Genomic DNA, 25,905 nt, shown 5'->3' on the forward strand with positions numbered 1-25,905 from the left:
GGCTCATACAAGGCTGAAACTTAACGAGATGCGATTGTCAACAGTGGCGTTCGGCCTTCAGGCGGAACAATTGGTCAATGCAAATAATCACGGCTGTCGAATGGTCCTCCATTTTCTCATAAAAATTTTCACAAAAAAACATTATAGGGTTATATTTTTCTTAAATGCTCTGGTGGTGCGAGGTGTGACAACACTTACTCGGCTCCTGTCTCCTGCTTTGCCCCCTCAGTTGCTTCCTTCCCGTCCAGTCCGTTTACTCGGTCAAAGATCTGTTGCAGGTTGAATTTGCACAGTTTGTCGTAGTCGTTGAAATTGACCACGCTCATGCCTATGTTATTTTTGAAGCAGAAAATGTTGATCATCTTGTCTGGCTCGCGGTAGTTGAGTCGATGGCCGGGCAAAAGCTCAGCAACAATCGAGGTGAACGTGTCTCTGTCAATAATGCTGAAATTTCGCTTGATCAAGTTCAAAGAGTAGGACTCCTGGTTGTCGAAATGGCCCCGAAACACTTTTTCGGCCAATTTGCGAAACTCCGTCTCTGTCGCATTGCACGAGGCATCGATCGGCGTCAATTTCTGCAAAAACCGTGTGTTTTTCGCCCTGGACTCAAACAGCTCGCTGCACACTTGCGTCACAAACTTAGAGGGCACAATCGGCCTTCTGGTCTTGATGAAGATCAACGAGTCACAATTGATGCTCATTTCCTTGACAATTTCTTTATTCTTTGCATCTTGATTTTGCTTGTTCATCTCGTCAATTTCTCGCTTGATTGCGTCTTCCACAGACTCTTCCTCCTTCTCATTCTCCTCATTAGTCTCTTCCTCCACTGGGAAATACTCCTTCCATCTGTCGTTGAGCAGCTGCTTCAGCTCTTTGGCAGCAGCTCCCTCTTTGTGCCTGTTGCACGAGGCATAGATTCCAACCTGGCCCGGTTCGATCAGCACGCCGCTTTTGAATCGCTTTGCCTGGCCTCCTCCACCGTGATTTCTCTTCCCCATATACTGAAAAATATTTTTTTATCGACAAATATATATAAATATATTTTATTTATCTAGCTTTTTTGCCTGCTGCTCAAGCTGCCTTTCGTGCTCACTTTTCCACCCCTTGCGCCGCTGTCTTTCCTCGTACGCCTCTCTGTTTTTCAGAACACGGCTCGCAATGTCCTCGGTGGAAATGTTGTCGTACTTGTGGCTGCCCAGGTTCTCGTATAGGCCAAGCTCTTTCATCTCGGAGTAGGGGTCTGCATCCTCCGAGGTGGGACCGTGGAACACCTTCACCACAGGCACAGGGAATTCAAGAATGTAATTTTTGTTTGGCTTGTAAGGAGCACCAAGAACAATCCCGTCTATGTATTTGCTCTGGAGCACACACAGAGATCTTTCAAATAAATTCATGATCGGATAGTTGATGCCCTTGTGCTTATTGACGTCCTCGTCGTCGTTGACTCCAACAAGAACAACCGCACTGTCGGCTGCTGCTCGCTCCTTGAGCTTCTTCAAAGCAACAATATGACCTGGATTGAAGAGATCAAAGCCACCGTCGATGTAGTATATTCTGGACGACTTGAATCTTTCTGCGCTGGGCTTCACCAGCTCGTGGACCTCGCCGGTGTCCTTGGTATACGCAAAAACTGCCACACCAGGGTTCTTGCCGTCCTCACATGTGGCATAGTCTTTATAACGCTTGACCGCGTCGGGCTGAAGAAGAGGGTGCGATGGCTGTCCAGCAGCGTAGTCTTGCCAGTCCTTGGCCAGAATAGGCGACAAATGGTGGTTTTTCGAGTACAGCAGCATCCGGCCAACCAAGTCTGTAGTAGAAATGTTGGGTGTCCGTTTCACGACAATAAACCGGCCCAGCTCCTTGACAACTTTATAGCAATCCTCCCCATTGGCATCGGTGGTAATATCGTCGCCATGGACCACGTACTTGCATCCATAATGGTCCATAACGGCAGGATCGGTCACATACGGAGCTCCCGGAACGGATTTTGTGGCCCACCGACAGCCATCCACGGCGGCAAGACGCTCGTCCAGCGTCATCACCACGGGTCCTTTATTTTCCAAAATATCCTCGTCCGAATGGACACCTACGTAAAGTTCAGTGCCGTGTTGTCGAGCTTGCAGCATTGCACCTGCATGGCCTAAAGTTAGTCAGAAGAGCTCTCTACGTACCATGATGGGCAAAATCAAAACATCCGTCTATCCAGATCCGCGTCTCCACGAGAGATTTCGACATTTGTTAAATAACTAAATTCAGGCTGTGTTTTTTTTATTCAAGTAGCAAAATCAAATCAGGTACCCGTGCGGTTCCAACGGGCCAGAAGTGCACTATTGTGAAGAGAAGATTGATAATCTCTAAGGAACTCACTTAATGTCAGCCATAGAGAACACTCTTCAGTCAATCCAAAACCAGCTGGAGTCCGTTCCGTTCTACGACGATCTGGTAGACAAGTGGAACGACCTGGCCGGGGACAAAATTAAGACTAAAGATCCGTTTGTCGAGACATTGCCGAATGGCTCGACGCGCAAACTGAAACTTCCAGATAATGCTACAAAGAAACAGAAAAAGGCATGGAAACGAATACAAAGAAGAGCATGGATCGACGACAAGTGTTTCCTCGGATGCTATCCAATTGATTGCGGAATAGGTTTGGGGCCCATTGTGGTGATACTTCCGGGAATCGGTCCGCTACTAATGTACGCCATTCACGCTCGGCTGATCCACATGGCCAGCCATGCGTTTGATATTGATCCCGCAACGTACTCCAAAATGCAGGCCAATATTCTATTTGATCTGCTCATCTCATTACCGCCCCTGATTGGCTCTTTCTTTGCATGGATGAACGGCTGCTCTACGCGAAACGCGGCCATCGTCCATACGCGAGTTCGAAAACTGCTTGCTATTCAAGAGCAACAGCAACAGCAGTACCAGCCCCAGCACCGTTCTGACCATTTGCAACGGCCTGCGCCAGCGGCCACTTCAGCCTCCAACCCGCCACCACTGCCACCGAAATCAGCTACCATACGAGATCCCCAAGCGGCGGCGGTAACGCGAAGATAAACCTGCTACCAAGCCTGGATTTTTCCAGAAAAAAGTTCGCGTAAACACGACTCGATGCGAGAAAATTCAAATTTTTTAAATTTTGTCTAGGATTCTCTGAATATTAGATTTTTCCTATTAAAGGGCAAATTTTCCACTGACATCACTAGGAGTGCCGTATATAGCACTAAGAGTCTAGTCGAGAGCCGCAATCTATAGATTTGCCACAGATCAAAAGGAATAAGACATGGTCAAAGATACTAAGCTATACGATATTTTGGGTGTCTCCCCTGACGCCACCGACGCCCAGCTGAAAAAAGCTTATCGGTTGGGAGCCTTGAAGCACCACCCAGACAAAAACCCTTCCCCCGAGGCAGCCGAGAAGTTCAAGGAGATTTCTGCAGCCTACGAGATTCTCAGTGATCCGGAAAAAAGAGATTTGTACGATCAGTATGGTGAAGAAGGTCTCAGCGGAGGAGGAGCAGGAGGCATGAACGGAGCAGACATTTTCTCGCAGTTCTTTGGCGGGTTTGGTGGGTTTGGCCAGCGTGGTCCTACCGGCCCTCAGAGAGGAAAGGACATCAGACACACCATTTCTTGCACTTTGGAAGAACTGTACAAGGGTAAGACTACAAAGCTGGCTTTGAACAAAACCGTGCTATGTTCCAGCTGTAAGGGTAAGGGCGGTAAAGACGTGAAAAAGTGTTCCTCGTGTGACGGTACTGGTATGAAGTTCGTCACCAGACAAATGGGTCCTATGATCCAGAGATTCCAAACTACCTGTGACGTTTGTCAGGGTGAGGGAGACATTATTTCGCCAAAGGACAGATGTCAGACCTGTAAAGGTAAGAAGGTCAGCAACGAAAGAAAGATCTTGGAGGTTCACATCGACCCAGGTATGCAAGCTGGCCAGAGAGTCGTGTTCTCTGGCGAGGGAGACCAACTTCCAGACATTATTCCTGGAGACGTGATTTTCGTGATTGACGAAAAGAAACATGATACCTTCAGAAGACAGGGCCACGACCTGTTTTACGACGCCAAGATTGATCTCTTGACCGCTTTGGCAGGAGGTGCCTTTGCTATCAAGCATTTGAGCGGAGAGTACCTGAAGGTCGACATTATTCCTGGCGAAGTGATTTCCCCAGGCTCGGTGAAGGTCATCGAGGAGAAGGGTATGCCTATTCCAAGACACGGAGGCTACGGAAACCTGTTTGTGAACTTTGAGGTCATCTTCCCACCTAAGGGCTTCGCTACCGAGGAGCAGCTTGAAGCACTGGCAAAGATTCTGCCACCAAGACCAGCACTCAACATTCCAAAGAATGCCGTTGTCGACGATTCCTGTGTTCTGACTGATGTGGATCCTATCAAGCACGGCCAGCGTAGGAACAGAAGCTACGACGATGATAACGACGAAGATGAGGATGGCCAGCCTGGAGTTCAATGTGCACAACAGTGAGTAATACTATTAGATCGCTTTTTTGGAGTAATCTCTAATTGGAAAAAACGTCGATCGACGCGTCGGTGATGTAATCGCTATTTAAAGATTTGCCGAAAAATCAACAAAGGTTAATTATTTGGTCTTTTCCGAATTTGGTAGCCGAATCTCACCTCCTTCCATTCTGAAATTTGTAAAAAATGGCCAGGAACCAGGGCATACAACCTAGTGGCATGGCACAACTTCCATCTGAGCTTATTACCAGGGCTCTATCGTACACTTTCCTGCCCAGGCACACTCAGAATGCTTACAAACACTAAATTATTACAGGTTACATTTGTTCTTTTGATATGCATAGATTACATACATGCGTCTTGTATTGTGGCATATCCTAGCAGGGAATTTTCTAAAGAAAAAAAAAGCTGGAAAAATCCCTGTTGCCTACTATTAATACCTTCTTCTTCTATACGACGACCCATGGCTGTTCCTCCACCAGGATACGACACTGTGCTCCTTCGCGAACACCTATACCAAGATCTCAAGAACAAGTATCTTGTGATCCCTCCGGAAGCCCATGAGGCCGGCTTCAGGCCGGTCCATGAAATTGGACTGGGGCTATTTAATTACTACCTCGTTGACCAACACAGCATCCAGGGCGCAGGGATCCATGGTATCTCGGAGGTTGTACTCGATTTTCTCCTGCTAACGCTAGTGGGAGCCTGTTTCTTTGGTATCTATAAGGTGATCTCCTCCTGGAAAAAGAGGGCTTTGAAGCCCGTGCTGCTCAAAAAACAACACACAGAGGACCTCGAAAAGGGCGTTTCCAACGATGTCAAGCTTACGTATGCACCAGATCTGCCATCACTTGTGCACAGTCCCTCCACGCCAGTCTATTCCGAATCGACTCCATCGAGCGTGCACACCACTCCGATCACAAACCTCATGAAGTTCGATGTCCCGTACAAACACGACTACAACCCAGAGCTCCACCACAGCTTGCTCATGAGCAGTCTCAAGATCCAGTAATTGCATCCACTAGCATCAGCATACTTGCATTGTTTTCCTACAGGGAACTAATACCAAGCCCACTTTCCATTGGCAACCCACGCTGGCTGGGTAGAGGAATGCAGCATGCACAGCGCCGAGAGCGAGTCATTTTTGTGTCCAACGCTTCCTCCGAGCTCCGTCACCAGCTCCAGGGCTGCCTCGTCTTTTTCTCCCGCATGATACACCAACTCGTCGTGCCATATCTTGATTTTTTTCACTGCAGAGCATTCCGCCATGCAGCACTCGAGCAATTTGCGTGTCTGGTCTGGCGTCTCCGCATCGAGCATGATCAGAGTCACCTGATCCTCGCCAAACTCGTAATACCACAGTGCAAAAGCGCTCCCTATATGTATGCCAAATCTATTGCCATTAAATTCCCTTTTCTGGAGTTTTGCCAGATGGATCGATCTGTTCTGGAACCATTCGATGTTTTCCACCGATGGTTTCACAGCCACCGATCCAGGCGACGCCTGGACCATTCTGCGAACTTTCGCGTCATACTGGTCGATGAATTTCGGCAAGTTCTCCTCCGTCACGTAGGAATATGGAATTTCGGTTTTTTTACCAGTCCCCAGTAGAGCCACAGGAACGTGGTAGCTTTGGAACCCGAACCTAGAATAGTACTCGCCCACCTCGCTGTAGAGGAACGAGAAGTCATACTCTCCCCGAAACAGATCTTTCATCTTTTCGACCAGCTGCTCCATCATTTTTGTGGCATACCCCTTTTTTCTGTGCTGTTCCAGAGTGTAGACGGATCCAATGGCCGCACATTTGCCCCCGTAGAGTGATTTGTCAAAGTAGTACGAGTCGCGCACCACAAACTCGCAAGCACACACAATATCCTCGAACTTCTCGCTCGGAAGCGCTGTATCTCTAAATACCCAGTAGTACGTCCCGTTGACAACCGTGTCGTCCCTCCAAAGATCGCAAAACCGGTGGGTGTAATTCAGCCGCTCCCGCTCAATGTACTCCTCCACTCCTAGCTTGCCGCCCCAGGCACAATGGTTGTGGCTGAGAACGTAACGCAAAACCTCGAAGTCCGTAATTCTCTCGAGAAGTAGCATGAAAAAAAAATAAAATGAAATAAAATAAATAAATCAGAATTTCTTCATGAGACCCACAATTCGCCGCCTGGTCCGTCCCCGCAGACCCGCCAGAGACACACGGCCCCTGCTCCCGCCGCTGACGCTCTACCGCGCGATTCTGCGCTCGCACCGCAAACTGCCTCCCGACGCACGACACCTGGGAGACAACTATGTCCGGGCCGAGTTCAGAGCACACGCCAACGTGGAGGACCCGCTGCAGATCGTGGGCTTCCTCACGGCATGGCAGGACTATCTCCAGGCCGTCACAAAGAACACAGAAGACGACTGGCGCAAGTACAAACTCACCTCCGACGCCCTCAGCAAGATGAGCGACGAGCAGGTGGTCCAACTGTACGAATTGATGCAGGAGGCCCGCAACGTCCACGCCGAGGACGAATAAATTAAATAGTGCTACGAAAATACAGCGCATTCAGCACAGACAGAACTCCCACCCAAAGTCCTCCACCACGTCGCACCAGTCTACGTAGCAGGGCTCGCCGCGACGCAGCAGCTCGTCCTCGATCTCCCAACACCTCTGCACCACGAGCCAGCAGTTCTGGACGTTCTTCACCTCGAACGAGCGCACGAGCCGCTCGTACTTGGCCGTTATGTCTGCTCGCGACGCCTCGTCGCAGTGCACCACGCCGGCAATCATGAGCGTGAGACACAAAATCGACTGCATCCGCGTGCCGATCACAATATCCAGCAGCTTGCCGGCGTGCTCCCGCAGAGCCACCATCTCGTGGTCGCGGAAGTCGGTCTTTTTGACCACCATGCGCAGGTACAGGCGCATTGTAATCTGGTGTAACTCGAACCACGTGAGATGCAGCGTCAGCAGGTCGCGGTTGTCGCTGATTTCCTCCAGCTGTTTGAACGAGGGCTTGGACTCGAGAATGCGGGACTCGAGCTCTTCAAACGAGGCCAGACAGAAATCGTCCTTTTCCTGGTTAAGAAGAAGAGTCTTCTTGGTTGCAGACTCATCACCAGATAATTCCAGCACGCGGATCCGCATCTCCAGATCCTTGAGCTCCTTCCGTTTGTCATTGATCTCTCCATAAATGACAAACAACTCGGCCGCAGAGCCCTGGAACGGGTCGAGACCGTACTCATCCGTCTCTAGAATTTTGTGCCCGTGGAATATTTCCTTGTACGTGTTGATGTCCTCATGCGTGCCGGACAACACTGTCCTGGTGGCATTCACGTCGTGAAAAAAATAATTCGAGATAATCCATTTTCCCTCGTTCGCGTGTTTGGTATCCTCAAAGAACTTGCGTAGTCCGCCGTACTCCGAAAAAGCGTCGCGCAGCTGGAGAAAAATGTGGTACCAGAATTTGATGTCGCCAGTTGAGATCTCGGCGCCAACAAGCACCAGGAAACACGTTGCGAGCGCCATAAAGTCTTTGAGCGTCGGCTGGGCAGCAATCTGCCGTCTGCGGGTCTGAACGAGGGCCAGAGATTTGGCAAAGTACTCGCGGGCCTCCTCATTTTGTGAGCCGAGCAGAAACATACCTCCCCACGCAACAATACCGTTGAGCACCGCCGAGTCCTGCGCCGCGAGTCTCAGAATGTAGCTAAAGAAGAAATTGGACTCCTGAGAGTGGCAGATAGTGATTTCCTCTGTGATAAACGATATGTAGTGGTCCAGAAACAAGCGGCCGGTTTCGTCTAGCGACTGTGTCAGAACGTTTGAAGGGACAGTTATGGCTGGCGAAAGTTTACTTGTGAAGAGCTGGAAAACCGTCGGCTTGAGGAATTTTCTGGTGTCTCTCCGATGGAGCAGCTTGACGAGCTCGGAGTCGGGCAGATTCTGGTTCTCCACAATCTGCGACTCGTCCATCGGCGCAAACTCCTCCTCGCTGGTGTCGAGCGGCTCGATCCGTGCCAGTCTGCCAACATTGTTCCCGTCGAGCAGCGCAAGAGTCTCGCCCTGGCTGTACATCAGATCGCGGAGCATGTTGTCCAGCGGGTCATCGGGGTCGAACAAGGGAGCGGGCGAAGGCAGGGGCGGGCTTTTGGGTTTCTTTATAATCTGTTTCTCCGCTGTCTTTATTTTCTTGTTGTCTCTCCTGATACACGGCGTGTTTCTGCGTGCGCACAAGCCACACACGGGATACGCCTCGTCGCACTTCTTCTTCTTTTTGCGACAACTCACACACCCATTTTTGGACCGCGAGCTCATGCCAACAAACGATCTGCTGCTGATTAGGGGCGTGGAGCGGGGGCCGTTTGCAGGGCCGGATTCCGAGCCGGAGAAAACAGGCTTTGCGTGCGGAAGCGCCGATCTCAGGCTCTTCTTGTCCACGGCAGACAGAGTGTGGTCAAAAGTACAGAACATGGTGCCAGACAAGATAGTAACAATCTAAATATTATATGCACTGCCGAACGGGGGAAGAGAGCGGCAATTTCCTTTTTGGGAAATTCGAAGCCGGACCACTAAAACTCGAGAGCGTCGGTCTCGACGCCGTCAAAGTAGCTCGTGAAGGTCACCACGACGCCATAGATGAGTAGGCCACCGCAGATGGTGAACTGCGTGGCGAAATGCGTCAAAATGTGGCAGTGGTACAGAATCAGCGGGAACGCTATCCCGGTGACCAGCAAGAAGCTCGACAGAAAGCGGCCGAAGTCCACGACGTCGCTCGTGGCGCTCAACTCGGCGTCGTCCAGATACGAGTCGTATTCGGAGGCGTAGTACTTTGTGATCAAAATCGGAATGTGTGCAACGGCAAACACGAAAGCGTCCAAAATAGGGAACCAATTGCCGTACAGTGCGCCGGCTAGCACCACCAGCAGAAATCCCACGGCCAGCACAGACGACAGCCCAATGATCTTGGTGAGAGGGTTGAGCTTTATCGGCATAGATGATAGTGTTAAAATAAAAAGGCGTTTACATCCGTGCACCGGGGTAGAGTGAAAAAAAATAAGTGGCAAAACATAGATTCAACCTTGCACAATGGTAAGTATCGGCAATTCGCTGTTCTGGCTAACTTTTGCAGTTCCGCAATAACTACGACAACGACGCGACGACGTTCTCGCCGACCGGGCGGATCTTCCAGATAGAATACGCCTTGGAGGCCATCAAGCAGGGCTCTGCAGCCGTGGGGATCGCGTCCAAGAACCATGTGGTTCTGGTGGCCCTGAAGCGGAACGCAGAGGAATTGGGCTCGTACCAGAAGAAAATCATCAAAATTGACAACCACATGGGCATAGCATTGGCCGGCCTGGCGCCCGACGCGCGTGTGCTCTCGAATTTCCTGAGACAGCAGGCCATGTCGTCGAAAATGGTTTTCAATCGGCCGCTGAACGTGGCCAAGGCGGTGTACTCGATCGCAGACAAGGCACAGGACAACACACAATCTGCCGGCGGCCGTCCATACGGCGTGGGGCTGCTGGTGGCCGGGATCGACGAGAACGGCGCCCATCTGTACGAGTTCCAGCCATCGGGAAGCGTGCTGGAATACGTGGGGGCGGCCATTGGCGCAAGATCCCAGGCCGCTAGAACGTTTCTGGAAAGGAAGTACGAGGAATTTGCAGACGCCACCAAGGAACAGCTGATAGAGTATGCGCTGACAGCCCTCAGAGACACGCTGTCGCAGGACAAGGAGCTGAACTCGCTGAACACCACGGTCGCCGTCGTCGGAAAAGGCGAACAATTCACGATTTACGACGACGACGACGTTCAGCAGTGGCTAGACCGTCTGGATAGCCTGTCCAACGCTAGAAATAGAGACGAACCACAGCAGGAGCAGCAGTCACAAGAACAACCTGAGCAGCCAGCAGAACAAACTGAGCAATCCGACAGAATGGATACAGACGAGTAGACACCTAATTCAATTCTATTGTCATGCCACTATACACCACCTCCTCACAGTCCTCGTGTTCGACACCGTTCTCGTGGACCAGCACGGCAAAATCTAGATACGTGTCTCCAAGAACCACCATCGGCGCATGCCACGTGCCGACCCCGTAAGTAACCGACTGGTCGCCTTTGAAAATGAATGCCTCAGTATTTTCGTAGTCCGGGAAACCGTCCTTGTCGGGGGCCACAATCACCAGGTACGCGTGAGTGACGTCACGTGACCTCCCCATCGGGACAAAGGTCTGTGTGGTGTACGGGTGTCGCTCGAGCACCTTGGCCGTGTACTTTGTGACACCGTCCGCGTGTGCAAGCAGGTGGTTGGGCGGCGACGAGCGAAAGATGTTCCAATTTGCCGTGGCTGGTTTGTGGCTGGGTGCGGCCGCGTAGTTGTTCACGACGGGCGCCACTTTCATGAGCTTGATGGCTGTGCCCTGATTTGCCGAGCTCTGCGGAGCACTGGCAAGCTGCAGGTCGCAGGCCAGCAGGCCGCCATATTTTTCGAACGCCTCGACCGTGACGGGTTTTGCCCTGACAACAACGTCCTTATTTCTGACCGTTTGTATGACCACCATGGAGGACGTATAAAATCGGAGTTTTCCTATCAGATCAGCGAATTTCCAAAAATGCGCGCGCCAGGTGATTTTCATGTGTGCTTATGTCAGCCGCGTGATGGAGGGTCACTGCTGGCGTGATTTTGCGGGATGGGGCAGGGTATATAAGGTTGGATTGCGGACTTGACTTTTATCATAGAATACAATGGCCAAGAAACAAAGACAAACACAACACAGTGAACCAATACATTTAGATCATTTGGAAGCTGCCCCTAAGGTGCGCACGTCGCACGAGATGAATTTTGACTCGCTCGAGGAGTTTGAAAACTACATCATGGGCGAGAGTTATGACAACGAATTCGATAACCTAAACGTGCATCTGAAGTATATGCCACCGTTCATCATGTCCGAGATCCATTCGAACGAGGAGAACATCAAGCCGAACATGAACTCTCTGAACAAAAAATTCAGGAGACAGCTGCAGCATCACCTGCAGAAGCACCTGATACCGGAAATCAAGAAAATGAGCGGTATTGACTACAACTTCAGCAAGGCTGGCGAGGGCCAGGAATTTAATGAGTACGGCACGTCGTCGGTGTACAAGTGGCACTTTGTTGACGACACCGACCACGGATTCGGCGAGGACGAGTACAAGGAGCGGCAACACTGGCGCGCGATACTCGACGTGGAAGCCAATTCCGAAGACCCTACCGTGCGGGTCGACTTTAGATGTATAATGAATTAATGAATGTCTATGAATTATGTCCAGACGTGGTCGTAGTGGATAATGAGGTCCTCGCACACAAATGTCATGAGGCCGAAGTATTTGTTGTTTTCTGGGCGACACCCTTCGATGAATAACCCGCCCATAACTTTGGCAAGGTTGGATGCTGGCATCTTATTATGCTGGTTATACTCGTCCACCATTTTCAAGTGCTTCACAAACCGCGCCAACAACGTCCTGTTCGGCGCAGGCAGCTTGTCGAAAATCAGCTTGTACTGCTCAAAACGCTCCTCCGACTGAGCTAGTTGCTTGATCTTGTCGAATTCGGGGATAATGGTGTCCAGAATCAACGGTTCCGGCAGCTCTCTGAAAAACATCTTTATAACTCCCGTCAAGTTATGAACATCGAAAACGAGCTGGTCCTCCATGTTGAGATCGCCATGAAGATTTATCACGTCGCGGATCTCGTTCAGCACGCTCACTGACGCAGATTTCCGATACAGCCCCGTCTCTTCTAAACCACGGAACTCAATCTCGCTCATCATTTTCTCGATTATCGCCGGCATCTGCCGGCCCTCGCGTTCGCACACGTAGTCCAAAGGCACTCCAAACACAAAGTTATGATGCGTGTACTTGTTTACCGTGCGAGACCAGTACCAGTGCTTGCGCGCAAAGTTGATCTGGTACAGCCAGTCGTCCTTCTCGGCCTCTGAAACTGCCTGGAAAATTAGCTCCTGCGCAGCACTGCTCAGTTTGAACGAGCAGGGTGTTTGATAGACGGGGAAAATTGTGTAGTCGCGCAAGTTGACCGAAATCACGGGACGCTGCTTGGCGTCTACAAAGTCATCCGCCACACCAAGGTCGTCGACACCCACGATGCGCTCGCCATGGCCCATGCTGATGCTAAACGCACGGTTCTTGAGCAGCCCGCCGAGCTTGAACATGGAGCTACCGCTGCTGCCGGCTGGCCGCATTGGTACGCTGCGCGAGACGCGCACGCTCTCGCGCCTGTAGTCTCGGTAGGGTTCCTGGGGAGCAGTCCACTTCTGCAGTTGCCGAACTAGTAGCCGTCTGCGTGCCGTCTCAATCAACAGCAGCTGCCGCTGCTGTTGCAGATGGTGCCCGAAAATACTGTTGCCCGCCTCGGGCAACTCGCGCAGCGCCGGTTGCGCGCAACTACACGAGAATAAGAACGCAAACGGAGTGTTCTGAGGCAGGTCTGTGGTGTGCGGCACGAGGTCCAGAATGTTGGAGACACAGTTGTATGCGAACCTGCGCTTGTCGAAGTTGATCAGGTTGGTGTTTTCCACCGCCTTGTTTGGAATGAAGCACGCAATCTCCAGCATGCGCTCCGCGAGCCAACCGGGACAGGGCAGCACTTTAACCGTCGAAGTTTGCGGAATCAGTTGCTCCAAGGAGTTGAGCGTGTCGGTCTTGGCGAGCTTGCACCAACATTCGGCGTACCTACGGGACTCGGGCGACAGAATCACATCTGTGAGACAGCTTTCTAGCATGCCCGGCACGCGTAGAGTGTCGCCCGAGCGCGTCTTGCCGAGCATCAGCGCTGCCACACGCATTCTGTCAATTCGTTCCGGCTCGGCGAGGTTCGGATCCAGGATCTGTGCGGCAAAATACGTTTTGAGTCGGAAATAGAACTCAAACAGGCTTCGCACGGGGGCAGGAAATTTATTCACCACGTACTCGCCGCTGGCGTCCTTTACTGTGGCGAGCCAGCAGTAGATGTTTGAGACGGCGAGCTCTGTGTCGGGCACGTCTGCCGGCTGCGCGTCGTACTGCGACAGGCTGAGCGGGCCGGCACACGCGTGTGTCTCTAGAATCTCGAACGCAGCGATCCAGTCGTCGAGGGTCGATAGTCCGTACAGCGCGCCGATCGTCGCGTCGAGGTCGAGCACGAATTTTTCAACGGTTGCAATGTCCTTGGAGCGCGGCAGCAGCCGGTCAGCAGGCACGATTGTCAACTCTGTGGTGAACGCCGGCACCCGGCGGTTCAGCACCGGCCGGTACGATTTCCGCACGTACGATTTCCGCATCTTTTTGTACGTCACCGTTAGCGAGTCGTACAGTTCGCGCACCTGCTGCAGACACTCTTCATCCAATGACTCCTCAGCCTCCATCCACAGCAGCACCTTGTTCCACTGGACAATCATCTCGTTGTCGATGTGGCGCAGCAGCGAGTCGAAAATGGTTTTATTTTCCAAATTGTCTGTAAAATGGTGGTAGCAGTTTTCGACAAGAATTTGCAGTGTTTCGAGCACACCCAGTTGGATCTGCCCCACGTAGCGCCAATTGGTATCTGCGTACTTGCCCGAAAACGTCGCGTCCCAGTCGGGCTCGTTTCCCTCGGCGAGCGAGCGCGCCGCCGCCTTCGCCCCGATAAATCTTTTTTTCAGCCCCTGCAGCAATGTTGTGGTGGAACAGAACCCACGGTACACGGCGAAAAACGTCATTGTAAACACACCGTTGTTCATCTTGAGCTCCACGCAGTCGGCAGGCGCGTTCCCGACAAAGCGTTTAATATCCGCTTCGGCGATTCGCGCGCCAAACGTAGAATACGTCAAAACCAGCAGGTCCAGCAGCCGGTCCAGCGTCGCCGCTTTGGTCAGAATTTCCGCACTCACCTTCTCGGTCTCCTTCTCGCGGCCCTCCACGTATGCCTGATACGTGTTGAAATACTCATCCAGGCTGAAACTGTTGGACGAGTAGCTGCTGTAACGTTTCACGCTTGCGCTCTCGCCAAGTAGCGTACTGGGTGGCCGCGACTTCTTCTGGATGCCACGCGTGTCGTTCGTCTTGAACACAATGGTGTCGTCGTCGACGTGGAAGTCGTGCGAGTCGACGTTAAACACGTCGCGCACCGTCTTGACGAACTGGTTGCGGCTGATTTTCTTCAGGTCGTCGTCGTCGGTCGCGGCGAGCGTGCTGCTCAGCGCGGGCTGCGCGGTGTCGCCGCCGCCGATCGCGCCCAGCAGCGAGCTGCGGTCAAAGATGCGGTCCCGCTCGAGCGTCTCGGGGAACAGCAGGGCTGCGTAGGAGCCCAGAAACAACGGGCTGCGCGACGTGTCGTGCAGCCGGTGGAACTGGCCCGCGTGCGCCGGCTCCACGCGCAACGACTGCTCCATCAGCGCGGGCAACGAAAGCGGCAGCCCGCGCACGTGACACTGCAGTACTTTGGCAAGCCGGCCAGCGACGCCCGCGTCCAGCGACCCAACATGCGCGTGCTTTTTGCGCAAACCAGGCTCGTTGTGCACGCCGGCCAGAAACTGCTCCCACTTGGTAAACGACGCGCGCACGCGCGCAACATGGCGCTCGTGGTCGCGCAACGCACACGAGGCCTTTTTCACGAGCAGATCGCCAAAATACGGCACCACATTCTCCCGGGCGTAGATGCGGCCGATGCCCTGCGGCGCCAGAACGTGGTATGACGCACGGTGGCTCGCAGAACTCACGATCGAGCGCCGGTCCAACTCGAAGACCACGGGCGCCCAGTTAGAGCTCACGAGCTGGACGTACTCGGGCAAGACGTGGTCCCAGGTGCGGGCGAGCCGCAGCACGGGCATCGAGCACACCACGGTAGCGATTGCCAGCCACCCAACCATATCTCCCATGCTGCTCAACGTCGAACCCAGCTGAATCCATTTCCCCAACAGTTGCGCGCGTTGCGTGGGGGTAGTCACGTGCGCGTCGTCAAACAGGTGGTAGCACAGCAACCTTGCGAGGTAGTGTAGGTTGTCTGGGAGTGTGAAGATTAGCGGGTTGGCGCGCCAGTGCGCGTGGTTGTCCATCGCCGTCTCGTACAGCAGCGACGGGTCATTTCCAGGCCCCCACGCAGCCGCGTACCGCAGGTGCAGCGCATTGATCTCGGCAGCCAGCACGTCCAGCCTGGTCTCCAAAAACACATTCGCATCCAGATCGCTCAATTGTCCCGTCCCCGACGGCAGCAGCTTCACCAGCTGCTGTTGTTGCTGGTGAATCGCGATTTTCAGGCTGTCGCAGTCCCTGTACCTGTCCACGCACACCAGCAGGTTCCAGATGCCCTTGAGCACCTCTTCGTCGAGCAACAGTCCCGGAAAGCTCTCGCGGATCGTGTCCACCACCAGGTACAGTCTGCTAGCCCAAACAACCATCCTGTTGTTGTGGTCCATCAAGTATTTGTTAGAGCTGTTTTTTTCTGTCTGTTCCATCAGCTCGCTATATTTATGGAAATACTGCAAAGCGGTGGCCACGTTTTCCACCAGCGGCAGAATTTGCACCAGCTGTTTGCTGACCTTGTTATTGGGATTGAATATCACCGCGTGGCACAGAGCCTCCACGGTGCCATCGACGATCTCGCCCGTCTCATCCTCGAGCTTTAAATCTGGGTGCGGGTACCTGACCGACGCATAGTCCAGCTTGACATTAAGCGACGACAGCGACGTGGCGATACTTAGCTGCGACCCGGCAAAGTCGCTCGGCAAGTTGATTTGCGGCACAGCTTTGTGAGACCGGCCGCGCTCCTCGAAAAACGACTGATCCTCGTCCACTCCTGACACCACACTGCGCTGGGGAGCGACGTCGGCGGCCACGCGCGCGCTGCTCTTTTTCTCCAGGTCGAAGCATTTCACGTCGCTCAGCTCTGCCGGCGGCCGGTAAACCAGCAGCGTCGAGCCTTTCACCTCTGCTCGACACAGACGCACGTCGTCGGCGTCGTCTGCGTCGGCGAGCTTGTTGAGCCAGCCCACCTTGAGCACCTCGCTGTCCCAGCTGGGATCGACGAGATTCTGCACGCCACTCGGTGCCAGCGACGCCGTCGACCGTTTGGTCGACAGGCCCTTGAGCAGGTTGCGTTTGGTAGCCTCCAGTGTGGCCGTCCTTGGTGCGGATCTGCTGTTAAGATCCAGCGTGGAATCGGACCGGTCGTCGTCGCGACGCGGCTCGTGCGCGTCCGCCAGCGTGGGTGAGCCGCTTGAGCTGACCGACGGCGGCGAAATCACGCTGCGGCGCTTGTCTTTCCGCGACAAAAGCTTCTTCATCAGTTACGGATCAATTATGTGCTGGAAAATTATCTTTCAAAATACAGATTAGGTAAGATTGTAAAAATAAAAAATTAAATGGCCTTCTTGGCCAGCTGCAGCACCGCGTCCTTAGACTTGGCTCCGCCAATAAAGCCCGCCGCGTGCACAAAAATGCAGCCCGGCACGCCCGTCAGCTCGCTCAGGGCGTCATCCCGCACGCCGCGCCACGGCTCGGGAAGCTTCTTGCGCGAGTCAAACGACGACGCACTCACTGGCACACACGCAATCCTCCAGGCACCGGACGTGTCTGCAAACAAAACGTACTGAATCTGGCCCTCAATGCCCAGTTCTTTCTCCACATTGTACAGATGCTCTTTCCACGGCACAAAACGGTCCATAATAATGATTTTGCCGCTAGGATCGGCCTCGAATCTGCTCCCAATGGCTTTTTCCACGTACTGCTTGGCCGGCATAAACGACTTGCCCATGTACTCCAGGTAGTTCATGAACGCAAAGCCCATGATCTCACTGGCCTTCTCAAAAGCTTTGTCGTAATCTGCGTCGGTGGGGTCCGTGATCCATGACGGATTCAGATTGGCCACGACAGAGGATAGCTGGAAGTTTCTGTCCTTAAACAGCGGCTTCAGTTCGTCCTGGTTCTCGTATTTGTTGATTCCGTTGTCGTTGGCGTCCACAGCCTCGATGAAGTCTCTGTATACCCGTTCGTACAGGAAATCTATATCCTTTTCCTGGTCGAGCTCCAAATTTTCTCTAATGATCTGTTTTCCAAAATGCTTGTAAACAAGGCCGGCAGAGGACAGCTTGGTTCTGAATCCAGGAGCAAACACATCGTTGAATTCCCGCTGGTGGTGGTCAAAGTATTTTTTGCCGTCGTACTGGCCGCTCACATCGACAACGATGTCACTGGCGTCCCAGTCCTCTTGTTTTCTCGATCGCACAAGCTCGGAATCTTTAAACTGTTTCAAAGTGCGCAACATATACACGGCGAGCGACTCGTCAGCATGGAACGTTCCTGAGTGGGTGCAAATCTTCATTGGGCTCAGCTTCTGCTTTTTGGACATGAGCCAATAGTAGGACAAAAATTTGTAAAAAATGGCTAAAAAATTAGAGAGTTAAAATAATTTCTGATAATTATTTCTTTAATCATGTTCAACATGTTCAAGTTCAACATGTCACGCTCGCAATTCGAGCTGGCAAAGGTATGTCGATTACTACGCCCCGCACTAACGCCAGTTCACGTTCTACCTACTCACGCCAATCTCCATCATGTACTACGTGGGTATCGACACAGACAAGAAGTTTAATGTTCCCGGCTTCTGGCCGGATCCAGACACCCTCAACAAGATTCCGAAGGAGCCTTACGAAATCCAGGCCGAGCTTGCACGCATGAATGCCGCCAAGGCAGAAAAGAGACGCCGTCTAGAACAGAAGGCCGCAGAGCTGGGCATCACCGAGGAAAATTAAATGTCTATAAATATTGCCTGTAATTTATTTATTTTTCGCTAATTATTTTCTTACGTTGCAATAAAATGGCCGACAGAACACTGTACCAACGGCTCTCGGAGTCGTCGCATCCCGTCGCATTGCTCTTTTTCCTATTTTTCAGATTGGCTCCGCTCCTGGTATACCTCTTGGGCGTCCTCTTCACCTCCAATTACATACTCAACTTCATCATCACCATGCTTCTGCTGGCCGCCGACTTCTGGAACGTTAAAAACATATCTGGCCGGCTGATGGTGGGCCTCCGGTGGTGGAACGAGGCCAACGATCTCGGCCAGTCCATCTGGGTGTTTGAGACAGCCGACCCGAACAGATACATCAACCCCATCGACTCCAAGGTGTTCTGGCTCTTCCTCTATTCGTGTCCTGTTCTCTGGCTGGTTCTGGGAATCGTGGCAATGCTCAAGCTCCAGTTTCTTTCGCTGACACTTGTCGGCCTGGCCATTGTGCTCACCTCCATTAACGCGCTCGCGTATACTAAATGCGATAAGTTCGGAAAGGCCAACAACATCGCCAGCAACGTGGCCGGCTCTGTCGCAAGCGGCTTCTTTGGAAACGTGGGCGGACTCGTGGCCGGCGTCTTTAGAAGATAGCTCTTCCAATTATTAAGTTCTAGATACTCTATGTACGGAATAAACGCTTACGTCCGCTAAAGCTCAGGAAGCTCGGTGACCTCCACCGTGATGAAGTTGCGGCCGCTCTTTTCCTTGAAAATGCGCAGGTTGCCATTCTGGATCAGGTTCAATAGATCCGCCTTCAGCCACTCCGGTGCAGAGCTGCCCTGCTTCAGTATCTCGTCCATGTTGGGCTCGTTCTCCACCACCAGGATCCGTGTCTCTATCACGTTCCGCACCATCCGGCCGAACTTGTCCCGCGCCACCAACACCTCCTGTTGTTCTTTATCCTTGAGCGGCGTGCTGGTGGCCTCAAACTCCTTTTTCTCACACACGAGCTCTGCGGTGCCCGGTTGGATCCCGGCTGCAAACTCCAGGTTTTCTCTTCTGCGTGACCGACTCATCGTCTTGCGTCTCCACCACCGGTCCAAGTCGGCCCGCAGCCGGCGCAGAGTCGTTGTTTTCGTGTTCAGAGAGCTTGCCGCGTCGTCCTGCTCCGCCATGTCCTTGAAAAACGGCGTGCTCGTCGCCTCGTCGAAGATCGTCGCCGTTGGCAGCAGCTCTTTCTCCTGCCGGTAGTAGCTGTGGTCGAACGACCGCAGCTCCGACCCCAGCGAGACGTCTCTCCTCCCGCGACCCGACACAGACACGCTTCTGTCCTTTGCGGGTCTTCTGACCATCGACCGGCCGCGCTCGAGGTTCGAGGCGTCGTTGTAGTCGTCGATGATTTCGTTGTAAATGTCTGCGCTCTGGTTGAGGAAATTGTAGCTCTTGACGGACTTAATCGACCGCGCGCTCTTGGGAGCCTCGTCTCTTTTCTGCGAGAATTTGTCAAATAGCTGTGTCAGGAACAGCGACACGCTCTTTCGCCGGTGCCGGACGCTCTTGCTGCTTTCGAGATGGGCGGAGAGCTCTCGTTTGGACGCCGGACGCGGCGATTCTGCCACCGGCTGCGTCGATTGCACCGTCGATTGCAACGTCGGCCGCATAGGCACGCGCTCCATGAACGGGAACGACTGCACAGCAAACGACGAGGCGCGCGTGTTTTTCGTCGCCGGCTGGAACGGCGTCTCCGGCTTCGGGGTCTCAAACAGGCCCGAAAACCGCGGAGGCGCCAGGTCGTACCTGAGGCTTGGGACCCGCGTGGTGGTGCCGAACCGCGACGTCACGTTATGCTTTGTCGGCGTGATCGACTGCTCGGTGAACGAGTCGTCGTTGCTTGTGAAGAAGTTGTCGTTTTTGCGCTCCGCCACGCTGAAATAGTTCTCCATCGGGTCGTTCACCGAAAACGACTTGAAAGTGTCGCTTTTCGAGAAAAAAACAGCGTTGTCTGCTGCCGGCTCCTTATCTAGCCGTCTGTGCCTCATGGAGCGCGGTCTAAACAGTCCCTGGTCGTTCAGATCGTCTCCAGGCGTCTTGAGGGTAAGAACAGCTTCGAAATCCATCGTAAACTTTAACCTGCGTTCCGCCCGCGATAATATATAATTCTGCCCCCAATTCTCTTAGCGCCCAATGTGTCGCCGAATATATGCAACGTGGTTTATCTTCTCTGCCACCGTAGCCGCAGAGCCTTTCCAACGGTGCCCCAGAAACTGCTCTTCTGTTGCCAGCAGCCCGTTGCGGCACACCAGCGTTTCCGTCGGCACTCTGTCCAGCTCGAAAACCGTGCCCTGCGCGCGCAAGCTCATGTATCGGCCAGTGAGCTCCATGGACTCCGCCGCAATCAGCCGAGCTACCAGCTCATGCACCAGGCGGTCCATCTGGATGTTGCCGCAGATCTGCACCAACGCTTCGCGTAGCCCCGTGATTTCGACGCCGCGTGGGATCCGCGATATCACAGGAAGCGGGTCGATCAGGTCGCTCGCAGCCACCACGAGCGTCTGAATGAATGCCGGCCGGTCCATCGAGTAGTCCAGCAGAAAGTCCCACAGCTCCCTGTCGTCGCTTTCGCTCACAAACAAAATCGCCTTTTCTGGATCGCGCAGCTCATCCACAATCAGCTTGAGCGCTTTCCTGTTCTCGCCCACCTTGCTCAACAAATACACCAGCTCAGACACGCAATTTTTCTCCTCGCACACGGAAATCGCTTTTTCCACAGAGTAGTTGTAATGGCGGCTTAGAAACTGCTGCAGGTGGTCTCTGTTGAACGACGCGTACAACTTCACCATTTCGTCCTCAAAGTCCTTGACAAGCAGCTTGTCGTTCGCCGCCAGCGCGTCAAGATACAGGAAACTCACGTAGTCGAGTCCTGCCGCGTCCAACGTGTCGACGATCTGCCGCGGCAGGATCTCGTGGCTGTTTTCCACCAGAATAGCAACCGCCGTGGCCAAATTTTCCGCCGTCAACGGCTTCCCGGCCGCGCTCAGCGTCACAATGGCCGGCAACTTGTCCAGATTGGGCAATAGCAGATGGTGTTCGTCCACAAACAGCATAATTCCCGGGTCTTTGAGCCATATCAAGTGGTCGATGCATTTTTCCATCTCGTCCAGCTCGATGCTCAGATCGACAATCAACCGTCGCACAGAAGCCTCCTGCTCGCCTGTCTCCTCAAGTTCCTCCGCCAAACGGTCGCGCAGCGTCTCTGCGTCGAAAAGGCTGTGATCCCATTTCTCAACGAGCGACAACACTTTCGAGAACTCTTGCTGCTCCACAAGTTGCTCCAAAATTGAATTATAGTGCCTCGAGGACACCAGATGGTCCCCAACAGGAACACACGGAACACGGTCCACAAGCAGATCTCTGTGGCCTGCCTCTGAAAACCGCGTAATCCATTTATTCCAGCAACCTGCAACCCGTTGAACATACTCTGGCTCCTCGTCCCCAGCAAGAGCTAGCATCTCGTCCAAAAACTCGCCGGCCTCCTGCCATCTGTCCTCAGCAACAAGCTTCTCCATATGTCGCTCTGCTATGTCCAGCCGCTCCTCTCTGGCCAGCCATAGCTCGCTCATCTTCCATGCCTCCAGGTACTCTCCGCGCGCAGTGTACCACGTCAGCTGGTCGTGAAGTCCGTATGGCTGTACAACAATGCAATCGTCGGCAGAAACCAGAAACCATTGCGATTCGTGCTGGTACAGATGGTAGTCGTTAAGACCAAGATTTGTGCGTCTGTTCATGGCCACTTGGTCCACAGAAATTTCCTCAAACGTGAGCTGGTGAACAAGTTTCAGCTCCGGAGGCTCGTTGTTCGGCACATAGTTCAAAATCAGAAGATCATCGTTGAAGACAGAAATGCCCGCAATCAGCGTGTCCTCAAGGATCACATGGTGCTCCAAGGCGACCTTTTTGTCGACCGACCGGAAATTTGACGCCGCAGAGGATATTATGCTGGAGCCCGAGTTAGAGACTGAGATCTTGAACGACCACACATGGTTGACCCAGCCGATCAGAAACCGGTCGGCGTCGGTCTGGTGGAAACGCGGCCAGAACATTTCTGGTCTGGGGAAGTTCTTGGGCAACGTTTCGTGGAAAATGACCGTTTTCGTGGGAATCTGGGCTACCGTGATGCCAGAGTCGTTTGTCCAAATGACAAGGTCGTTGATCGTTTGTATCATTGTGATTGCCCCGCTGCCGCCGTCGACTACAGTATCCTGTCTCTGTCCCAGCCAATTGCGTGACGAGAACACCACATTGCCGCTAGTCCCGCCAGAAATAAATAGCTTACTTGTCTTGTAGTTCTTATCCAGAGCCACAGCGTGTATAGGCCGCTTAAAGTCGTAGGCTATGATATCCTTGTCGTCTGCAACCGACCCAATCACCACTGTTCCGTCGATCGACCCAGCGGCAAAGTACTCGCCGTCGCTGTGCAGCGACAAGATGGAGCTTCTCTGGATCTTCATGGTGCGCAGCGGCGTGAAATCTGGTCGGGTCAGGTGGACAAACCCAGAGTGTGTTGCGAATATAAATACCTTCTCATGAAAATAGCAGCAGCTGACCGCGTCTTTGGTAAAGAAGCGGGCAGGCAATTTGTTCAGACGGGAGTATTTGAGCTTAGGAGGCTCTAAGGATTCTGTGCTTGCAGCATCAGAGGGGTCCTGGGAATCAATTGAGCCATCTTCGGCGCGACCTTCAACTTCCTGATGGTATTCCGTGGACCCTATGCTATCAATTTCCGCAGAGGTGTCCACTATCTCGTCGTTGAAAGAGGACCCCATATATTTGTATATTTATTTTATCTAATTTTATTTTATCTATTTTATTTTATTTTATTTTATTTTATTTATTATTTCATGGCCCGTGCAGTGAAAGGAACGCTTGTTCAATGGTAAGTAACGCCTCTCGTATCCTAACAACAGCGACCCGTCGATAAAAGCGCTCATTGTCAAGATCGACTCGGACTCACGAGATATTGTTATCGAAGAACTGGATGATACCCACCTGCTGGTCGACCCATCGAAAATCGTCTACATTAAACAGGAGCTCAACAAGATCCTTTCAAAGAACGCCTACAACCCTTTCGAGGAAGACGGACAATGAGCGTCATCATGCTATAAATACATTATCTAAGCGAATTGAGGTTCAGGTTGCTGACGTCTCCGTTTTCGCTCATCAGCTGTTCGTCGTCAGAATACACGTCTAGGTCAAGTTCCGGGTCGTCCAACGAGATCATCTCGCTGACCTGGTCTGCCCATAGGGAAATCACCACGTCCACGTCCACGAGGTGCTCGATATCCTGAGATTTCTCTTCCTCTGCTCTCGAATAAAACTGTTCGTATGCTTTCATCACGGTCTCCTGAATCCCATCCAGCAGAAAGCTCAATATCTTCTCGTCGTTCAGGTACATCAGAATGCGTGGTTTGAGACGGGGCAGCTCGTTTTTCAGCGTCCGCATGAACTTGTCCATGACATTGCGCAAAGACTGCTTCGGATAGAGCTCTAGCGGTTTGGTGAACGGCTTGGCCGACTCGTCGATAAACTCGTGCACTGCATTTCTGAGTGCCATTTGAATCTCATACCGACAGTCCACGTAGTCGTTCACCACCCGTGGAACCGATCCCAGCAACAAGTTCATAAACCGGTTCTGCTCGGGGTTTACAGCATTCGCGGCCGAGAAGTTCGTGTCGATTGTCTCTTTGGTGTTGTCGCCGCGCATGAATCTATTGAACATCTTCTTGATCCCGCTGAAGTCCAAATTTGTCTCGCGGCGCGCATGTTCTATCTCAAACGTGGAAATGTACTCTCGCAGAAACATGAGGTTTTTAATTTCGTACAGTTTTGACTCAACACCAGGCACGTTACCGAAATTCGTGTGCAACGACAATATTGATAGATGGACAACCGCATTGGCAAGGTCATCGAACACGCTTGGGTTCAGCAGCTGGTAGATCTTCATCAACAACTGGACGGCATTGACAATCGGTGGATACACAAACTCGAGGTTTTGGGGCGCCAGCGCAGTGTTATCCAGCGAGAAAATGCTGTCGCCACGCAGCTCCCCGTCTGGTTGCGGCAGCGGCTCCTCGGCGATAGGGTCGGCAACATTGATTTTGCGGCGATGTCCGATTGTCAGTTCTCTGCCTGTTTTTTTATAACTCACAATATATTGGTCCACGTAGACCTGCACCCTGAACACGAGTCTTGTCTGTGCGTCTTCCAGAATTGGCCGGAAAAGCTCGCCAAGTTGAATCTTCTCCTGCAACGGTGCGTCGTGATGGTACATGTCTGACTCGTCTGCCTGTTCGCTCGTGTCAAACTCCTCCACGTCGTAATAGTTCTGTAGAATCGAGATGAGCTCGCAGAGCTCTGAAATGCTCTTTTCGCGTATAATCTTGTTTCTCAGCAGATAGTACAGTGGATCCAACAACTCCTCAAACCATTTCGACAGCGACAGCAGGTTGGTGGAGTTGTCCACTTCGTTGTTACATTTCTGCGGAGCCAGGAAAAAAAGTCTTTTGAATATGTCGTACTCGCGCTCCATCAGCTTAATAAAGTACGATATGTTGCTCTGTGCCAGTTGTATGCAGTCCTTGGAAGTATCCTGTGCGGATATGTGTTGTTGGACAATGGAACTGAGCAAATTGGATCGGGATCTAAAGTATTGGTTGTAGCAGTCATTTAGGAGCCCCAAGTATTCCTGGTCCTGCGTTTTGACTGCCCGTGCATATAGCTCCTCAAATAGTCCGGTATACTTGGCAGCGTCTTCCTCAAACTGGATATACACAAACGCGTCCACCATGACCGAGATGCTGGCAGATACCATTCCCTGTTCCTTCTTTTTTTCTGTAATTTTCAGCTGCAGTTCCGCTTCGAGATCGCGGATCGCCGTGGTGATGTAGTTTTTCACCAGCGTAAGAGCTCTAATCATACATTGCTTGAATCTATGCTTGTAAATGCCAATTTCCTTGAAAGTAGAGTGTTTTGGGTCGTGCACAAAAATGAGACACCGGTCCAGCTCCTCGAGAATATCGTGGCGGAAACTGTCTTTCGCGACGATCGACCCGCTGCTGCTGGTGTTGAGGGTCTGCACAATCGGATCGAGCGATTCAAAGAGCGTCAAGTTGCTGGATATGTTCTCGTGCAGTCTGTTGAGCTGTTCAATTTCCACTATCAGCTGTGTCGATTTCTTCTGGAAATCCACTGTTTGCAACGTGACTTGGTCGCCAATTACCAGCAGCTTGTTCAGGTCCTGGATTATCGCGTTTGTTTCCTTTAAAAACTGCTTATTTTCCTCGTAGTTGTAGCGCAGATAATTTTGGAACTCCAACACCTCCTGGCTCGTGGCTTTGTCTATCACCCATTGGTCGTCAATGTTGACTATACAGCCGCTCTCGTAGTCCTGTGTGTACTGGCTCCATAAAGCCTCTTTCTCTGCCCCGGAAAAAGGATACATCACAGGTTTTGTCACTTGAGCGTTCACCACCTGGTCGAGCTCGCCTAACGACTTGCTTCTGGCCCTTGGCTTCAGTTCTTCCAGAACGATCGAGTCGATCGTCGCCGTACCGGCCGAGGTTGTCGAAGTGATCGAGCCCGCTCGCGATCTGCGTCCCTTGTTGTCGGAAACACTGGACCCCCGTCTTCTCATAAC

The 25,905-nt window shown here is 52.4% G+C and overlaps 20 protein-coding genes across 20 annotated transcripts; 9 read left to right on the plus strand and 11 right to left on the minus strand.

Annotated features, from left to right (window-relative positions):
• Positions 1-194: 194 nt before the first annotated feature.
• Positions 195-998, minus strand: HPODL_03820 (uncharacterized protein; the record flags this gene model as incomplete). Its single annotated transcript, XM_014078583.1, has 1 exon — positions 195-998. The coding sequence occupies one exon, from the start codon at positions 996-998 to the stop codon at positions 195-197; it is 804 nt and encodes a 267-aa protein (XP_013934058.1).
• A 45-nt stretch (positions 999-1,043) lies between these two features.
• On the minus strand, positions 1,044-2,235 carry HPODL_03821 (ethanolamine-phosphate cytidylyltransferase; the record flags this gene model as incomplete). Its single annotated transcript, XM_014078584.1, has 2 exons — positions 1,044-2,140; positions 2,172-2,235. 2 exons carry the CDS (start codon positions 2,233-2,235, stop codon positions 1,044-1,046), a joined length of 1,161 nt encoding a protein of 386 aa, XP_013934059.1.
• A 135-nt stretch (positions 2,236-2,370) lies between these two features.
• On the plus strand, positions 2,371-3,060 carry HPODL_03822 (putative membrane protein; the record flags this gene model as incomplete). The annotated part of the gene is made up of 1 exon (XM_014078585.1): positions 2,371-3,060. The coding sequence occupies one exon, from the start codon at positions 2,371-2,373 to the stop codon at positions 3,058-3,060; it is 690 nt and encodes a 229-aa protein (XP_013934060.1).
• A 226-nt stretch (positions 3,061-3,286) lies between these two features.
• Positions 3,287-4,495, plus strand: HPODL_03823 (Mitochondrial protein import protein MAS5; the record flags this gene model as incomplete). Its single annotated transcript, XM_014078586.1, has 1 exon — positions 3,287-4,495. The coding sequence occupies one exon, from the start codon at positions 3,287-3,289 to the stop codon at positions 4,493-4,495; it is 1,209 nt and encodes a 402-aa protein (XP_013934061.1).
• Positions 4,496-4,951: 456 nt separating this feature from the next.
• On the plus strand, positions 4,952-5,500 carry HPODL_03824 (uncharacterized protein; the record flags this gene model as incomplete). Its single annotated transcript, XM_014078587.1, has 1 exon — positions 4,952-5,500. The coding sequence occupies one exon, from the start codon at positions 4,952-4,954 to the stop codon at positions 5,498-5,500; it is 549 nt and encodes a 182-aa protein (XP_013934062.1).
• Positions 5,501-5,547: 47 nt separating this feature from the next.
• On the minus strand, positions 5,548-6,585 carry HPODL_05224 (uncharacterized protein; the record flags this gene model as incomplete). Its single annotated transcript, XM_014078588.1, has 1 exon — positions 5,548-6,585. One exon carries the CDS (start codon positions 6,583-6,585, stop codon positions 5,548-5,550), a length of 1,038 nt encoding a protein of 345 aa, XP_013934063.1.
• Positions 6,586-6,631: 46 nt separating this feature from the next.
• On the plus strand, positions 6,632-7,006 carry HPODL_05225 (uncharacterized protein; the record flags this gene model as incomplete). The annotated part of the gene is made up of 1 exon (XM_014078589.1): positions 6,632-7,006. The coding sequence occupies one exon, from the start codon at positions 6,632-6,634 to the stop codon at positions 7,004-7,006; it is 375 nt and encodes a 124-aa protein (XP_013934064.1).
• Positions 7,007-7,036: 30 nt separating this feature from the next.
• On the minus strand, positions 7,037-8,941 carry HPODL_05226 (uncharacterized protein; the record flags this gene model as incomplete). The annotated part of the gene is made up of 1 exon (XM_014078590.1): positions 7,037-8,941. One exon carries the CDS (start codon positions 8,939-8,941, stop codon positions 7,037-7,039), a length of 1,905 nt encoding a protein of 634 aa, XP_013934065.1.
• A 98-nt stretch (positions 8,942-9,039) lies between these two features.
• On the minus strand, positions 9,040-9,462 carry HPODL_03825 (Conserved hypothetical membrane protein; the record flags this gene model as incomplete). Its single annotated transcript, XM_014078591.1, has 1 exon — positions 9,040-9,462. The coding sequence occupies one exon, from the start codon at positions 9,460-9,462 to the stop codon at positions 9,040-9,042; it is 423 nt and encodes a 140-aa protein (XP_013934066.1).
• Positions 9,463-9,556: 94 nt separating this feature from the next.
• On the plus strand, positions 9,557-10,424 carry HPODL_03826 (proteasome subunit alpha type-6; the record flags this gene model as incomplete). The annotated part of the gene is made up of 2 exons (XM_014078592.1): positions 9,557-9,559; positions 9,600-10,424. 2 exons carry the CDS (start codon positions 9,557-9,559, stop codon positions 10,422-10,424), a joined length of 828 nt encoding a protein of 275 aa, XP_013934067.1.
• A 4-nt stretch (positions 10,425-10,428) lies between these two features.
• On the minus strand, positions 10,429-11,034 carry HPODL_03827 (ureidoglycolate hydrolase; the record flags this gene model as incomplete). The annotated part of the gene is made up of 1 exon (XM_014078593.1): positions 10,429-11,034. The coding sequence occupies one exon, from the start codon at positions 11,032-11,034 to the stop codon at positions 10,429-10,431; it is 606 nt and encodes a 201-aa protein (XP_013934068.1).
• A 184-nt stretch (positions 11,035-11,218) lies between these two features.
• Positions 11,219-11,758, plus strand: HPODL_03828 (uncharacterized protein; the record flags this gene model as incomplete). Its single annotated transcript, XM_014078594.1, has 1 exon — positions 11,219-11,758. The coding sequence occupies one exon, from the start codon at positions 11,219-11,221 to the stop codon at positions 11,756-11,758; it is 540 nt and encodes a 179-aa protein (XP_013934069.1).
• Positions 11,759-11,772: 14 nt separating this feature from the next.
• Positions 11,773-16,767, minus strand: HPODL_03829 (GTPase-activating protein BEM2/IPL2; the record flags this gene model as incomplete). Its single annotated transcript, XM_014078595.1, has 1 exon — positions 11,773-16,767. The coding sequence occupies one exon, from the start codon at positions 16,765-16,767 to the stop codon at positions 11,773-11,775; it is 4,995 nt and encodes a 1,664-aa protein (XP_013934070.1).
• A 74-nt stretch (positions 16,768-16,841) lies between these two features.
• On the minus strand, positions 16,842-17,831 carry HPODL_03830 (uncharacterized protein; the record flags this gene model as incomplete). The annotated part of the gene is made up of 1 exon (XM_014078596.1): positions 16,842-17,831. One exon carries the CDS (start codon positions 17,829-17,831, stop codon positions 16,842-16,844), a length of 990 nt encoding a protein of 329 aa, XP_013934071.1.
• Positions 17,832-17,915: 84 nt separating this feature from the next.
• Positions 17,916-18,234, plus strand: HPODL_05227 (uncharacterized protein; the record flags this gene model as incomplete). The annotated part of the gene is made up of 2 exons (XM_014078597.1): positions 17,916-17,969; positions 18,004-18,234. 2 exons carry the CDS (start codon positions 17,916-17,918, stop codon positions 18,232-18,234), a joined length of 285 nt encoding a protein of 94 aa, XP_013934072.1.
• A 65-nt stretch (positions 18,235-18,299) lies between these two features.
• HPODL_05228 (Golgi apparatus membrane protein TVP23) lies at positions 18,300-18,863 on the plus strand (the record flags this gene model as incomplete). Its single annotated transcript, XM_014078598.1, has 1 exon — positions 18,300-18,863. One exon carries the CDS (start codon positions 18,300-18,302, stop codon positions 18,861-18,863), a length of 564 nt encoding a protein of 187 aa, XP_013934073.1.
• Positions 18,864-18,919: 56 nt separating this feature from the next.
• On the minus strand, positions 18,920-20,329 carry HPODL_05229 (uncharacterized protein; the record flags this gene model as incomplete). Its single annotated transcript, XM_014078599.1, has 1 exon — positions 18,920-20,329. One exon carries the CDS (start codon positions 20,327-20,329, stop codon positions 18,920-18,922), a length of 1,410 nt encoding a protein of 469 aa, XP_013934074.1.
• A 57-nt stretch (positions 20,330-20,386) lies between these two features.
• Positions 20,387-23,035, minus strand: HPODL_03831 (Vacuolar protein sorting-associated protein 41; the record flags this gene model as incomplete). The annotated part of the gene is made up of 1 exon (XM_014078600.1): positions 20,387-23,035. The coding sequence occupies one exon, from the start codon at positions 23,033-23,035 to the stop codon at positions 20,387-20,389; it is 2,649 nt and encodes an 882-aa protein (XP_013934075.1).
• A 75-nt stretch (positions 23,036-23,110) lies between these two features.
• Positions 23,111-23,357, plus strand: HPODL_05230 (uncharacterized protein; the record flags this gene model as incomplete). The annotated part of the gene is made up of 2 exons (XM_014078601.1): positions 23,111-23,145; positions 23,177-23,357. 2 exons carry the CDS (start codon positions 23,111-23,113, stop codon positions 23,355-23,357), a joined length of 216 nt encoding a protein of 71 aa, XP_013934076.1.
• A 22-nt stretch (positions 23,358-23,379) lies between these two features.
• HPODL_03832 (Conserved oligomeric Golgi complex subunit 3) lies at positions 23,380-25,902 on the minus strand (the record flags this gene model as incomplete). The annotated part of the gene is made up of 1 exon (XM_014078602.1): positions 23,380-25,902. The coding sequence occupies one exon, from the start codon at positions 25,900-25,902 to the stop codon at positions 23,380-23,382; it is 2,523 nt and encodes an 840-aa protein (XP_013934077.1).
• Positions 25,903-25,905: the final 3 nt, after the last annotated feature.

Source organism: Ogataea parapolymorpha, chromosome V (genome assembly GCF_000187245.1).
Source record: "Ogataea parapolymorpha DL-1 chromosome V, whole genome shotgun sequence".
Classification (NCBI taxonomy): Eukaryota; Fungi; Ascomycota; class Pichiomycetes; order Pichiales; family Pichiaceae; genus Ogataea; species Ogataea parapolymorpha.